At 45.5% G+C, this 16,465-nt stretch overlaps 1 protein-coding gene across 5 annotated transcripts in view; it reads left to right on the top strand.

Moving 5' to 3' along the window:
* LOC128694595 (uncharacterized) overlaps positions 1-16,465 on the top strand; it is a 693,925-nt gene that overhangs the window by 567,676 nt on the left and 109,784 nt on the right. For all 5 annotated transcript variants that reach the window (XR_011393423.1, XM_070095968.1, XM_070095970.1 and 2 more), the window contains one exon: positions 12,420-12,559. Coding sequence is in view for 4 of the 5 variants with exons in the window: in XM_070095968.1 (XP_069952069.1) it covers positions 12,420-12,559 (140 nt within the window). In the remaining variant the exon portion in view is untranslated. The remainder of the gene's footprint in view (positions 1-12,419; positions 12,560-16,465) is intronic.

Genomic DNA, 16,465 nt, shown 5'->3' with positions numbered 1-16,465 from the left:
CCAGCCGTATTTCTGATATCTTCTGGTAAGATGTTGAATAGTCTGGGACCCCGGATGTTGATACAGTGTTCCCTTATTGTCCCCACCGCGCCCCTACATATTGCCATATATGTTGTAATAAAGTTGGTAGAATTACCGACAATATGTAAAGTAATAGGACACAAGTGCAACTAATGTGACATTTTATTGTGGCAACGTTTCGCTCTCCAGGAGCTTTATCAAGCCATTACAAATAATACATGGACACAGAGGGTATATAAAGGTTCACAGTGAGGTGCAATACTAGTGAGGTACCATTTCGATGTTCACTAGTGGTAGTAGTAGTAGTTACTTTTGTCACTACTACTAATACTACTACTACTACCACTAGTGAACATCGAAATGGTACCTCACTAGTATTGCACCTTACTTTGAGCCTTTATATACCCTCTGTGTCCATGTATTATTTGTAATGGCTTGATAAAGCTCCTGGAGAGCGAAACGTTGCCACAATAAAATGTCACATTAGTTGCACTTGTGTCCTTTTGCCATATATGTTGCTTGGTTTGTAACACAAGCACTTTACAGTGGTGTCTCGTGGTGTCTGAAGCTTCCAGGGATGATAGAGAGCCACTCTTAAGGTGTCGAGATTAGACTGCTTGCTATATCCCCTGCACGTACGAGTGTATAGAGTATAATAAAAAATATTGTTTGGAAGCGTGTGCCCTGATTATGCAGGACACAATCTGTAGGTAGGACCCATGACTCTTCCATAACGACGGCACTACTATTGGTGTATATACTCTATTGATGTATATACTGTATGTGTATACACTGGTGTATATACTGTGTATACGCTGGTGTATATACCATATATATATACTGTATTGGTGTATATACTGGTGTAGTGAGCGCTGTCAGTGAAAGATTGACATTTCATAAAGCATGTTCAAGTGGACTGATCGAGCTGTGTACTCCAGACAATAATATAAAAACAGAGAAAGCTCTTGTTGTGAATTTTATTGTCGCTTTGCGTAGAGGTTTGTTGTGTTATGATATTGCTTGGAGTGTGATCTCATGTAATGGAAAGTGGTAATTTATTCAGAACATTTGGTGTCATTGTCTTGCGTGCGAATGTGATTTGTTTGGAGGTCAATTATAATATTTATGATGCAGTTAAGGCAGTGATGACCTGTTGCGAAGAACTTTTGGCAGACTTCTGTCCAAGGGTTGAGGTGGGTCTGCAAGAGAATTTTAATGCCACTGGGAGGATTTTCTTTCGTTAGTCTCTTATGCCTGAAATACTCATGTTCTGATGATATTTTCTCAAGAGCGCGCTCTGTCTGGTAAAAGCTCCCCGAGATGCCTGCAGGGACCTCAGGGAGCTTTTACAAGACACTTTTGACAATTGATATTTAAATCAAGTTTCTAAATGATGCTGGCTATTGTAAATTGGTGTGACAGTATTTGCGTAGTGTGTTGATGTACGTTGCTGTTATTGTTAATTTTGCTCCTTGTTTTTTATCATGTGTGTTGCATATACTTTGTGACCTAGGTTATTAAAGTATTCCGTAAATGTCACAACTCTTACTACTGAAGGCCTCTAAGCAGCCTACCAGACAGAATAAGTAGGAAGTGCAATATAGTGATAGTCATCTACTGTTTGCAAGATTAATCATCTTTACAACTCTGGCATACGTGCCATACCTGGAGTGTCCTGACGCAGCCCTGACAACCCTGATACTGCCATGACACAGCCCTGATATAGCCCTCACACAGCCCTGATACAGCCCTCACAAGTGTCCTTAGCCTCTCGCTTTATTGGCGATAAAGTCTGGTTACAACAAATCCGGAGATTTATTGCTGGTCATGTTATGGAGCTGGTGCCTATCTTCTAGCATGATCCAGTGAGTAGGACTACTGTTTAGTATTTTCATGTTATCAAATATAATTAAATCTTGGTTTTTACATGAATCTGTTAGCAACCGACGTTTTGAGTATGAGAATGATTAGATCCGTGATGAGAGCGATCAGATCGTAAGCAAAACTATGCAGTGATTAGGTTGCACACTAAAGCATATATTAGAATGTTAGTGGGACTGAGGACGCCGCCTTGTGGGGTGCTTAGTTCACTGATCCTGGAATTGGATAGGAATCCTTTGAAACAGCTGATAGGTCATCGACGCTCATCCCTTCAAGAAAGTTCACCTAGAATAACTTTATATATATATATATATATATATATATATATATATATATATATATATATATATATATATATATATATATATATATATATATATATAACCTATCAACTTAAGATCAAGGAAGGAGGTGCAGTAGTTGTTAGCGTGCACAGTGCAACGAGTAGTTATGGAATGATGAATACTCCTTACATTCGTGACAAATTAAACGAAGCTCATTTTCGTGACTGTTTACAAGTGGGAAGAAGACTGTTGGCCCATGAGATCGTGACCTTTCAAATTACATACATAAAATGGAACAATTTAAGCAGGGAATTTCCTGTCAGTAGAGAGAGAGAGAGAGAGAGAGAATATCCTGAGTACACTGTATGTAATAACGTCGTCAACAAGGAATTAATTAATCCTGAATTGAATTCAATTTCCGCGGAGAGAATGTAGTAATCACCTGGAGAATAAAACTAACCATTTTTACTCTGGTATCATATTAAGTATTTAATTTTATCTGTGTGAACGTGGATAGTGTTACAGCTGGATGTTTGGACCAGGCACAGTGTCTCTCGTTCATTGCGTGTAGAGGATGAGGTTGCGACACCTGTGAACCTTTGGCACCCTTCATCCTATTTATATCCGACTAAGTGGAGTGTGGACATTGAAACCATTGACGTTTTCTAGCCTGATTCTCACAACCAATCAGATGGATTAACGGTCTGATTGCTAGTTGCCACAAGGGCAATATACAGAGTATTGCAGTATTTCCGAAATGCGATTTTTTAAATGACTGGCCTCGTTCCCCCTAGCAGTGCGTTAATATATCTGAAGTTGACGAGTCATAACGGGAATCATTGGTAAAGGTGAAATTGAGGTTCAGGGAGGCATAAGGCCGAGTAGGCAACATAAGAAAGAAGGAACACTGCAACAGACCTACTGGTCCATGCGAGGCAGGTCCAATTCTCCTACTGGCTTAAGCCAACGTCCTAACCTAGGCAGGTCAGGTCACATTCTCTTAAGGAAGGAGCACGGCATCTGACCTAGTAGCACAAGCTAGTCGGGTCCAACTCGCACCCACCCATATCCACTTGTGTATTTATCTAACCTATTTTTAAAATTACACAACATTTTAGCTTCTATGACGGTACTCGGGAGTTTGTTCCACTCATCCACAACTCTATCACCAAACTAGTGCTTTCCTGTATCCTTCCTGAATCTGATTTTTTCCAACCTAAAGCCATTGCTGCGAGTCCTGTCTAGGCTAGATATTTTTAGCACGCTATTTACATCTCCTTGATTCATTCCTGTTTTCCATTTATACACCTCAATCATATCCCCCCTCCCTAATTCTACGCTTTTCTAGAGAGCAGATTCTGGGCCCTCAGTCCATCCTCATAGGGAAGATTTCTGATACATGGGATCAACTTTGTCATCCTCCTTTGTACCTTTCCCAGTCATTTTATATCCATTCTGTAATACGGTGACCAGAACTGAACAGCATAATCTAAATGAGGCCTAACCAAGGATATATAGAGTTGAAGAACAACCTGAGGACTTCTATTATTTATACTTTTTGATATGAAGCCAAGGATTGTGTTAGCTTTATTGCGAACACTTATGCACTGTTGTCTTGGTTTTAGATTACTGCTAACGAGAACTCCTAAATCCTTTTCGCAATCTGTAATATTAAGATCTACATTATTTAGTTTATATGTGGCATGGTTATTTTCCTGTCCAAAATTTAGAACTTTGCATTTGTCTATATTAAACTGCATCTGCAACTTCTCTGAACACTGCATCAGAAGGAACTGGACGGCCTATTTTGGCGTCATCAGCATATTTGCTTATGTTGCTATTTATTCCCTCATCTATGTCGTTTATGTAAATTGTGAACAACAGAGGACCCCTGTGGAACACCGCTTGTGACCTGCCCCAATTCTGATTTATGCAAACTCCCTGCTGCCTATTTATCAACCATGCCTCTACCCAGGAAAAAATTTCTTCTATTCCATATGCCTTAAGTTTCGTCAATAGCCTCTGATGTGGAACTCTATCGAAAGCCTTACTGAAGTCCTTATACACGATATATTCAATACCATGATCTACCTCCTCAAATACTTTAGTGAAAAAAGTTAGTAAATTCGTAAGACAGGAACGCCCTTTAGTAAAACCGTGTTGAGATCCATTAATCAATTTATGCCTTTCAAGATGGCTACGAATTGCTTCGGCAATTATTGATTCCATAAATTTTCCCACTATGGAGGTAAGGCTTATTGGTCTATAGTTCGAAGCCAAGGACCTGTCACCTGCCTTGTAAATAGGTATTATATTTGCCATTTTCCACTTGTCTGGCACTATGCCAGTTTGTAGTGATATATTGAAAAGATTAGCCACAGGTATGCTAAGTTCCTCTTTACATTCCTTTAAAACCCTTGCAAACAGTTCATCAGGACCTGGGGATTTGTTAGGTTTTAATTTCTCTATTTGTCTGAGGACCATGTCACTAGTTACCCCAGTCGTGCATAGTTTATTATCGTCCTGTTCTACATGATTTATTATTTCTGGAATTTCACTAGTATTTTCCTGAGTAAAAACTGAGGGGAAGTAAGTGTTGAAAATTTCACACATTTCCTTATCACTGTCAGTGATCTGACCTGAGTTACTCTTAAGTGGGCCTATCTTGTCCCTAATCTTACTTCTGTATACCTGAAAGAACCCTTTTGGATTAGTCTTCGAATCCCTTGCGACTTTAGCCTCATAATCTATTTGCTTTTCTTATTCTTTTTTTTTATAACTTTAATTGAATATATAGATTTCTTAACTGCTCATCCCCGCTTTTGATATGCCTATATTTGCCCCTCTTTTGACTAATGAGATGTTTAAATCTATTGTTTATCTATTTGGGATCATTTTTTTTAGATCTAATTTCCGTATTCAGAACAAAAGTTGTCTGGGCAGCTAGAACTATGCTCTGAAATACATCATATTGGCAACCAACACCACCTGCCTGACCCATAGTCAGGTCATCCCAATTTAGCCCAACCAGGTAATTTCTCAATCCCATGAAATCGGGCAAGCTGAAGTCTGGGACAAAGACTTGATTGCAGTTATCTGGGTAATTCCATGATATGCTGAAACTAAGTGATTTGTGATCGCTTTCCCCAAACTCATCATTAACCTCGAGGTTATTAATTAGTGATTGAATATAACGAGCTGCTTGTTAAACTTCGTAACAATAACAATACACATTGTTTATGAGCAGGCGTGAGGCCTGGTCTTGATGCGGGCCTTGGGGGCGATGACCCCTCCGCTGGAACACCCTCCAGGTATACTCCAGGTGTCCCATAAGTGATGCAACCTTTACGCCGAGTAAGGGAAAAAGCTTCAAGTGATTCACTTTGACCCACCGTGAACGACAGTATTGTAAGCACTGACAATTTTTTTATGCACCTTAGAAACATTTAATATCAACTACGTTTCGCCTGTTTAATCTTTTCATATATGCAACTTGAGAATCACCTGCAACACAGGCTCCCAAAAAGCATAGTATTATCAGCCAGAAGCAACTGTGACAGCTGTCACTTGTTAGATTGTTTATCTTCCACTGCCACAACTCTCCCCAGCATCTATGCACTCATTCTCTCACAACCCCATTACCTTGACAGCATTAAAATTTTGTTAAACTGCACTTAGCGTCTTTCTGACCAGATTATTGGTATTTTCTTATTAATGCCATACTGAGAGTGAAGAACAAATAGGCATAATACCGTGACTGAAACAATACACAAATAACCCGCACGTAGGAGAAGGGAGCCGAGGACGACGTTTCGGACAGACTTGGCCAATTTACAAAGTTTAGATGAATGGTTCAGAGAACCGACACGTTGATAAATTAGACACGTGTGCAGCACTTGGGTATCTTTATTGAGGAAACGTTTCGTTTATTGGTGAAACGTTTCCTCAAAGATACCCAAGTGTTGCACGTGTCTAATTCATCATTTACAAAGTCACAATAACATTGAGGAGGAGCCAGTATGTATGTGCGGGTTATTTGTATACTGAGCGTGGTCTATGGTGGGAAATGCTCTGTAGAAACACGAATTGCAACTCAAAACCGAAAAACTTTTTTTTAGAGAGAGAGAGAGAGGAAAAAGATGAGAAATATTGACACTTCCTAGTTATTTTACCTTAAATCTCATATAGGAAAAGCGAGTGGTCAAGGAGGATGTTTCCTCCAGGTCCTCCACGGGTGTGTGGCCTCCAGGTCCTCCACGGGTGTGTGGCCTCCAGGTCCTCCACGGGTGTGTGGCCTCCAGGTCCTCCACGGGTGTGTGGCCTCCATGTCCTCCACGGGGGTGTGGCCTCCAGGTTCTCTACAGGGGTGTGGCCTCCAGGTTCTCTACAGGAGTGTGGCCTCCAGGTCCTCCACAGGGGTGTGGCCTCCAGGTCCTCCACAGGGGTGTGGCCTCCAGGTCCTCCACAGGGGTGTGGCCTCCAGGTCCTCCACAGGGGTGTGGCCTCCAGGTCCTCCACAGGGGTGTGGCCTCCAGGTCCTCCACAGGGGTGTGGCCTCCAGGTCCTCCACAGGGGTGTGGCCTCCAGGTCCTCCACAGGGGTGTGGCCTCCAGGTCCTCCACAGGGGTGTGGCCTCCAGGTCCTCCACAGGGGTGTGGCCTCCAGGTCCTCCAAAGGGGTGTGACCTCCAGGTCCTCCACAAACCTCTCATCATGATCCTTCGGAAGTGACTATAATTATTATGCATTGAATTACTAAACTGATATTCGCTAATGTTTGTGTTGCTGGTAGGGGGTTCTGTGAGCCCGTGCTGGGAGGATATAGATGGTAGGGGGGTTCTACGAGCACATGCTGGGAAGTTATAGATGGTAGGGGGGTTCTACTAGCACATGCTGGGAGGTTATAGATGGTAGGGGGTTCTACGAGCACATGGGAGGTTATAGATGGTAGGGGGGTTCTTTGAGCACATGCTGGGAGGTTGTAGATGGTAGGGGAGTTCTACTAGCACATGCTGGGAGGTTATAGATGGTAGGGGAGTTCTATGAGCACATGCTGGGAGATTAAAGATGGTAGGGGGGTTCTATGAGCACATGCTGGGAGGTTATAGATGGTAGGGGGGGGTTCTATGAGCACATGCTGGGAGGTTATAGATGGTAGGGGGGTTCTTTGAGCACATGCTGGGAGGTTATAGATGTAGGGGGGTTCTATGAGCACATGCTGGGAGGTTATAGATGGTAGGGGGGTTCTATGAGAACATTCTGGGAGGTTATAGATGTAGTGGGGTTCTATGAGCACATGCTGGGAGGTTATAGATGGTAGGGGGGGTTCTATGAGCACATGCTGGGAGGTTATAGATGGTGGGGGGATTCTATGAGCACATGCTGGAAGGTTATAGATGGTGGGGGGGTTCTATGAGCACATGCTGGGAGGTTATAGATGGTAGGGGGGTTCTATGAGCACATGCTGGGAGGTTATAGATGGTAGGGGGGGGTTCTATGAGCACATGCTGGGAGGTTATAGATGGTAGGGGGGTTCTATGAGCACATGCTGGGAGGTTATAGATGGTAGGGGGGGGTTCTATGAGCACATGCTGGGAGATTATAGATGGTAGGGGTTGTTCTATGAGCACATGCTGGAAGGTTATAGATGGCAGGGGGGTTCTATGAGCACATGCTGGAAGGTTATAGATGGTAGGGGGGTTCTATGAGCACATGCTGGGAGGTTATAGATGGTAGGGGGGTTCTATGAGCACATGCTGGGAGATTATAGATGGTAGGAGGGTTCTATGAGCACATGCTGGAAGGTTATAGATGGCAGGGGGGTTCTATGAGCACATGCTGGAAGGTTATAGATGGTAGGGGGGTTCTATGAGCACATGCTGGGAGGTTATAGATGGTAGGGGGTTCTATGAGCACATGCTGGGAGGTTATAGATGGTAGGGGGTTCTATGAGCACATGCTGGGAGGTTATAGATGGTAGGGGGTTCTATGAGCACATGCTGGGAGGTTATAGATGGTAGGGGGTTCTATGAGCACATGCTGGGAGGTTATAGATGGCAGGGGGGTTCTATGAGCACATGCTGGAAGGTTATAGATGGTAGGGGGGTTCTATGAGCACATGCTGGAAGGTTATAGATGGTAGGGGTTGTTCTATGAGCACATGCTGGAAGGTTATAGATGGTAGGGGGTTCTATGAGCACATGCTGGGAGGTTATAGATGGCAGGGGGGTTCTATGAGCACATGCTGGAAGGTTATAGATGGTAGGGGGTTCTATGAGCACATGCTGGAAGGTTATAGATGGCAGGGGGGTTCTATGAGCACATGCTGGAAGGGTATAGATGGTAGGGGGGTTCTATGAGCACATGCTGGAAGGTTATAGATGGTAGGGGGGTTCTATGAGCACATGCTGGGAGGTTATAGATGGTAGGGGTTGTTCTATGAGCACATGCTGGGAGGTTATAGATGGTAGGGGGTTCTATGAGCACATGCTGGGAGGTTATAGATGGTAGGGGTTGTTCTATGAGCACATGCTGGGAGGTTATAGATGGTAGGGGTTGTTCTATGAGCACATGCTGGGAGGTTATAGATGGTAGGGGGGGTTCTATGAGCACATGCTGGAAGGTTATAGATGGTAGGGGGGTTCTATGAGCACATGCTGGGAGGTTATAGATGGTAGGGGGTTCTATGAGCACATGCTGGGAGGTTATAGATGTAGGGGGGTTCTATGAGCACATGCTGGGAGGTTATAGATGTAGGGGGGTTCTATGAGCACATGCTGGGAGGTTATAGATGGTAGGGGGGGTTCTATGAGCACATGCTGGGAGGTTATAGATGGTCGGGGGGGTTCTATGAGCACATGCTGGAAGGTTATAGATGGTAGGGGGGTTCTATGAGCACATGCTGGGAGGTTATAGATGGTAGGGGGTTCTATGAGCACATGCTGGAAGGTTATAGATGGTAGGGGGGTTCTATGAGCACATGCTGGGAGGTTATAGATGGTAGGGGGTTCTATGAGCACATGCTGGGAGGTTATAGATGGTAGGGGGTTCTATGAGCACATGCTGGGAGGTTATAGATGGTAGGGGGTTCTATGAGCACATGCTGGGAGGTTATAGATGGTAGGGGGTTCTATGAGCACATGCTGGGAGGTTATAGATGGTAGGGGTTCTATGAGCACATGCTGGGAGGTTATAGATGGCAGGGGGGTTCTATGAGCACATGCTGGAAGGTTATAGATGGTAGGGGGGTTCTATGAGCACATGCTGGAAGGTTATAGATGGTAGGGGTTGTTCTATGAGCACATGCTGGAAGGTTATAGATGGTAGGGGGTTCTATGAGCACATGCTGGGAGGTTATAGATGGCAGGGGGGTTCTATGAGCACATGCTGGAAGGTTATAGATGGTAGGGGGTTCTATGAGCACATGCTGGAAGGTTATAGATGGCAGGGGGGTTCTATGAGCACATGCTGGAAGGGTATAGATGGTAGGGGGGTTCTATGAGCACATGCTGGGAGGTTATAGATGGTAGGGGTTGTTCTATGAGCACATGCTGGGAGGTTATAGATGGTAGGGGGTTCTATGAGCACATGCTGGGAGGTTATAGATGGTAGGGGTTGTTCTATGAGCACATGCTGGGAGGTTATAGATGGTAGGGGTTGTTCTATGAGCACATGCTGGGAGGTTATAGATGGTAGGGGGGGTTCTATGAGCACATGCTGGAAGGTTATAGATGGTAGGGGGGTTCTATGAGCACATGCTGGGAGGTTATAGATGGTAGGGGGTTCTATGAGCACATGCTGGGAGGTTATAGATGTAGGGGGGTTCTATGAGCACATGCTGGGAGGTTATAGATGTAGGGGGGTTCTATGAGCACATGCTGGGAGGTTATAGATGGTAGGGGGGTTCTATGAGCACATGCTGGGAGGTTATAGATGGTAGGGGGGGTTCTATGAGCACATGTTGGGAGGTTATAGATGGTAGGGGGGTTCTATGAGCACATGCTGGGAGGTTATAGATGGTAGGAGGGTTCTATGAGCACATGCTGGGAGGTTATAGATGGTAGGGGGGTTCTATGAGCACATGCTGGGAGGTTATAGATGGTAGGGGGGTTCTATGAGCACATGCTGGGAGGTTATAGATGGTAAGGGGGTTCTATGAGCACATGCTGGGAGGTTATAGATGGTAGGTGGGTTCTATGAGCACCTGCTGGGCGGTTATAGATGGTAGGGGGGTTCTATGAGCACATGCTGGGAGGTTATAGATGGTAGGGGGGGTTCTATGAGCACATGGTGGGAGGTTATTGATGGTAGGGGGGTTCTATGAGCACATGCTGGGAGGTTATAGATGGTAGGGGGGTTCTATGAGCACATGCTGGGAGGTTATAGATGGTAGGGGGGTTCTATGAGCACATGCTGGGAGGTTATAGATGGTAGGGGGGGTTCTATGAGCACATGCTGGGAGGTTATAGATTGGGTTCTATGAGCACATGCTGGGAGGTTCTAATGGTTCTGTGAGCACATGCTGGGTTCTAGATGGTAGGGGGTTCTGTGAGCACATGCTGGGGGTTCTGTAAGAGCATGCTGGAGGTTTCTAGACGGTAGGGGGTTCTGTGAGCACATTCTAGGGGGTTCTAGATGGTAGGGGGCTCTGAGCACATGCTGTGAGGTTCTAGAAATTAGGGGGTTCTGTGAGCACATGCTGGTAGGTTCTAAAAATGAGAGGGTTCTCAGAGCAAATGCTGGGAGGTTCTAGATGGTAGGGAGTTCAGTGATCACTCCATCCACATCACTCCATCCACACCACACTATCCACACCACACTATCCACACCAGTCCATCCCCATCCACCCCATCCCCATCCACCCCATCCCCATCCACCCCATCCCCACCAGTCTGATGTTACTTCATCTCTACCCGTCCACTTGAAAGGGAATGTTGGATTGAAGGTAATACGAGGATTCCTTGGTCGTTCATTATAGGGAGACCGAACAAGCTTGTCAGAAAGTGTGGGACAAGTCTTGGCTTTGAGTGGCCCAGAAAACTAACTGGATGTGTTATAATCCCTCCAGAGAGATGCCTTGGTGCTGGTGAGAATCTTTTGTTCCAAGGAATTGGATTTTCCTCCCGTTTCCTTGGACTCGAATTGCGTGCCGTTTCCCAGGCGCAGTGTGAACATTGGATATAATAAACTGTGTGGTTTATAACTATAAACACACGACATATACACCGAGAGGTTTAGGACTCTGAGTATACCGAGGGGTGGGTATATCTGTCTATATACACAGAGAGTTGTCCGTGCGTGTCAGTATATATACCCCAAGAGGTGTGTACGACTCGGTTCATATACATCGAGAGTTCCTATTTCAGGTGTGAAGGTTTTTCTTGACCGGTGGTGAACATGTTACACACGTTTTAATGACCCTTGTTTAGTCGATAAGCTTTAAACCCAATTAACCAGTCAACTGGGTATTATACCAACACTTTTCTTCAACAGATCAAGGATGGTGGTAGCGCTAACAGTACTAACACTGGTGTTGTCTTCAACAGATCAAGGATGGTGGTAGTGTTAACAGTACTAACACTGGTGTTGTCTTCAACAGATCAAGGATGGTGGTAGTGTTAACAGTACTAACACTGGTGTTGTCTTCAACAGATCAAGGATGGTGGTAGTGTTAACAGTACTAACACTGGTGTTGTCTTCAACAGATCAAGGATGGTGGTAGCGCTAACAGTACTAACACTGGTGTTGTCTTCAACAGATCAAGGATGGTGGTAGCGCTAACAGTACTAACACTGGTGTTGTCTTCAACAGATCAAGGATGGTGGTAGCGCTAACAGTACTAACACTGATGTTGTCTTCAACAGATCAAGGATGGTGGTAGTGTTAACAGTACTAACACTGGTGTTGTCTTCAACAGATCAAGGATGGTGGTAGCGCTAACAGTACTAACACTGGTGTTGTCTTCAACAGATCAAGGATGGTGGTAGTGTTAACAGTACTAACACTGGTGTTGTCTTCAACAGATCAAGGATGGTGGTAGTGTTAACAGTACTAACACTGGTGTTGTCTTCAACAGATCAAGGATGGTGGTAGCGCTAACAGTACTAACACTGGTGTTGTCTTCAACAGATCAAGGATGGTGGTAGTGTTAACAGTACTAACACTGGTGTTGTCTTCAACAGATCAAGGATGGTGGTAGTGTTAACAGTACTAACACTGGTGTTGTCTTCAACAGATCAAGGATGGTGGTAGCGCCTATATCGACGACAGGAAGGAACTAACAGTGCAGATAGAGTGGATAGAATCGTTGCTGCTTTTCCAAGCAACCTACCACAAGTACGATGACGTCACCAGAATGCACAACTACCAGATGAGGTAAGGTGTGTGTGTGTGTGTGTGTGTGTGTGTGTGTGTGTGTGTGTGTGTATACACGTGTGTGTACGTGTACGTATGTACGAAAGTCATTGGTGTTAGTATGTTTGCATCTCTTAAAATGAAGTATTCATCCACCTGAACAGTCATACATGTAACCTACATATGGACTTGTACACATCCCCCCCCCTCTCTCTCTCTCTCTCTCACACACACACACACACACACACACACACACACACACACACACACACACACACACACGAAACACTTATAGTCGTTGATACACTTGACACTTCCTGACTATAAACTATGTATACCTATCATACATCCTCATGTATACCTTTTTATTCATACACCTACATGAAACGTGAAAAACACGAATCAGAGCCAAACATTTCCACACACTACATATCGCCCCAAAAAGTGCTTACTAAAGTCATATTTAGAGCGAAACGTCTAATAAAACACTGATACTTGTATGCTTGTGTATGGCTGCTCGTCATTTAGTATAAATCTCCATGAAAAATACAAATATACGGTAATAATTTCAGGATGAGTATACATACTTTAAACGTTTTAGTGCCTCAGCATACATAATACAGACGTGAAGATACGTAATTCACACTGACAACACGCAAGACGCACTCAGATGAAACACAACACATACACGAAGAGAGACGTCGAAGATAGACGCGTGCAGTCACGCACGCCTCCAGGCACGCACGCACAGCTGCAGGCATGCATGCAGGCACGCACGCACTCCTACAAGCATGCAGGCACGCACACGCACGCAGGCATGCACGCTGGTAAATACAATTTTTTTACGCATATGATTCGGTTTATCCGTGTGTGTCTACATAAGTGGAGGCTCAGTCCTCCGTCCTCTGATTGCCGGAGAGATAGGGACAGGGAGATAGGGACAGAAAGGGACAGAGAGATAGGGACAGAGATATGGACAGAGATAGGGACAGAGAGATAGGGACAGAGAGATAGGGACAGAGAGATAGGGACAGAGATAGGGACAGAGAGATAGGGACAGAGAGATAGGGACAGAGAGATAGGGACAGAGAGATACAGACAGACATGGACAGATGCACACAGATACAGACAGACATGGACAGATGCACACAGATACAGACAGACATGGACAGATGCACACAGATACAGACAGACATGGACAGATGCACACAGATACAGACAGACATGGACAGATGCACACAGATACAGACAGACATGGACAGATGCGCACAGATATAGACAGACATGGACAGATGCACACAGATACAGAGACACACAGAATGACACACCGACACACGCCGACACACACACACGCCGACACACACACACGCCGACACACACACGCCGACACACACACACGCCGACACACACACACGCCGACACACACACACGCCGACACACACACAGGCCGACACACACACACGCCGACACACACACGCCGACACACACACACGCCGACACACACACACGCCGACACACACACGCCGACACACACACACGCCGACACACACACAGGCCGACACACACACAGGCCGACACACACACACGCCGACACACACACGCCGACACACACACACGCCGACACACACACACGCCGACACACACACACGCCGACACACACACACGCCGACACACACACGCCGACACACACGCCGACACACACACACGCCGACACACACACACGCCGACACACACACACGCCGACACACACACGCCGACACACACACACGCCGACACTCACACACGCCGACACACACACACGCCGACACACACGCAAAGTAATTTTCAAGGCAGAATCAACCCGAACCATGATCCTGCAGGAGAAAGCACGGCTGAGAGGCAAGCAGGAGTTCCGGAGTGTGTACCTCGACCGAGACAGAACACAGGACGAAAGGAAGACAATGAAAGAGAGAGTTCAAAAACGAAAGGAGAAATGGGAGGAAATGAAAAAGGAGAGCAGAATAACCCAGGATCAAATGGAAGGACAAGCGCACCCCCCAGAAACACCTGCAGAAGGACTCCAGCCACGACACCCCCAAGGCAACTGAACATTCCAAACCAACCATCACACACCGATCCCTCTGTTTCCACCCCCCGCACCACAGTTACAGTATTAGAACAGAAGTTGAAGGTTTGGTACACAAATGCAGATGGATTAACGAATAAACATGAGGAATGGCAAGAAAGAATCAATGAGAAGTCCCCAGACATCATAGCAGTTACAGAAACAAAACTCATGGAGACAATAACAGATGCAATCTTCCCACAAGGATACCAGATCATGAGGAAAGATAGAAGGGGTAGGGGGGGAGGTGGGGTTGCTCTGCTCGTAAAAAACAGATGGAAATTCGAGAAAATGGAAGGAATAGATGAGACAGGAGAAAGAGACTACATAGCAGGTACACTTCAGTCTGGGGAACACAAAGTGGTCATTGCAGTGATGTATAATCCACCACAGAACTGCAGGAGGCCAAGAGAGGAATATGAAGAGAGCAACAGAGCAATGGTGGACACACTTGCTGAGGTGGCAAGAAGAGCTCACTCCAGCAGAGCAAAGTTGCTGGTTATGGGGGATTTCAACCACAGGGAGATTGACTGGGAAAACCTGGAGCCACATGGGGGTCCCGAAACATGGAGAGCCAGGATGTTGGACGTGGTGCTGGAAAACCTCATGCACCAACATGTTAAGGACACTACCAGAGTGAGAGGGGAGGATGAACCAGCAAGATTGGACCTTGTGTTCACCCTGGGCAGCTCAGACATTGAGGATATCAAGTATGAGAGTCCCCTAGGAGCTAGCGACCACGTGGTTCTGTGCTTTGAATACATAGTAGAGCTGCAAGTGGAGAGAATAACAGGAGTAGAATGGGAAAAGCCTGACTATAAAAGAGGGGACTACATAGGGTTGAAGAACTTCATGCGGGAGGTCCAGTGGGACAGAGAACTGGCAGGAAAGCCAGTAAATGAAATGATGGAATATGTAGCAACAAAATGCAAGGAGGCAGTGGAAAGGTTCATTCCCAAGGGCAACAGTAACAACGGGAAGACCAGAACAAGCCCCTGGTTTACCCGACGGTGTAAGGAGGCAAAAACAAAGTGCAATAGAGAATGGAAAAAGTACAGAAGGCAGAGAACACACGAAAATAGGGAGATCAGTCGCAGAGCCAGGAATGAGTACGCACAGGTAAGGAGGGAGGCCCAGCGACAGTATGAAAATGACATAGCATCGAGAATCAAGACTGACCCGAAACTGTTGTATAGCCACATCAGGAGGAAGACAACAGTCAAAGACCAGGTGATCAGATTAAGGACAGAAGGTGGAGAACTCACAAGAAATGATCAGGAGGTATGTGAGGAGCTGAACAGGAGATTTAAGGAAGTTTTTACAGTAGAGACACGAAGGGCTGTGGGAAGACAGCACAGAAGGGAACATCAAGAGGGAATATACCAACAAGTGTTGGATGACATACGAACAACTGAGGAGGAGGTGAAGAAGCTCTTAAGTGACCTTGACACCTCAAAGGCGATGGGACCGGACAACATCTCCCCATGGGTCCTTAGAGAAGGAGCAGAGATGCTGTGTGTGCCTCTAACCACAATCTTCAACACATCCCTTGAAACTGGGCAACTACCTGAGAAATGGAAGACAGCTAATGTAGTCCCCATATTTAAGAAAGGAAACAGAAACGAGGCACTAAACTACAGACCTGTGTCTCTGACATGTATTGTGTGCAAAGTCATGGAGAAGATTATCAGGAGGAGAGTGGTCGAACACCTGGAAAGGAACAAGATTATAAATGAAAACCAGCATGGGTTCATGGAAGGCAAATCTTGTATCACAAACCTCCTGGAGTTTTATGACAAGGTAACAGAAGTAAGACACGAGAG

Source organism: Cherax quadricarinatus, chromosome 51, assembly GCF_038502225.1.
Source record: "Cherax quadricarinatus isolate ZL_2023a chromosome 51, ASM3850222v1, whole genome shotgun sequence".
Classification (NCBI taxonomy): Eukaryota; Metazoa; Arthropoda; class Malacostraca; order Decapoda; family Parastacidae; genus Cherax; species Cherax quadricarinatus.
This window is presented reverse-complemented; position numbering and strand designations above follow the sequence as displayed.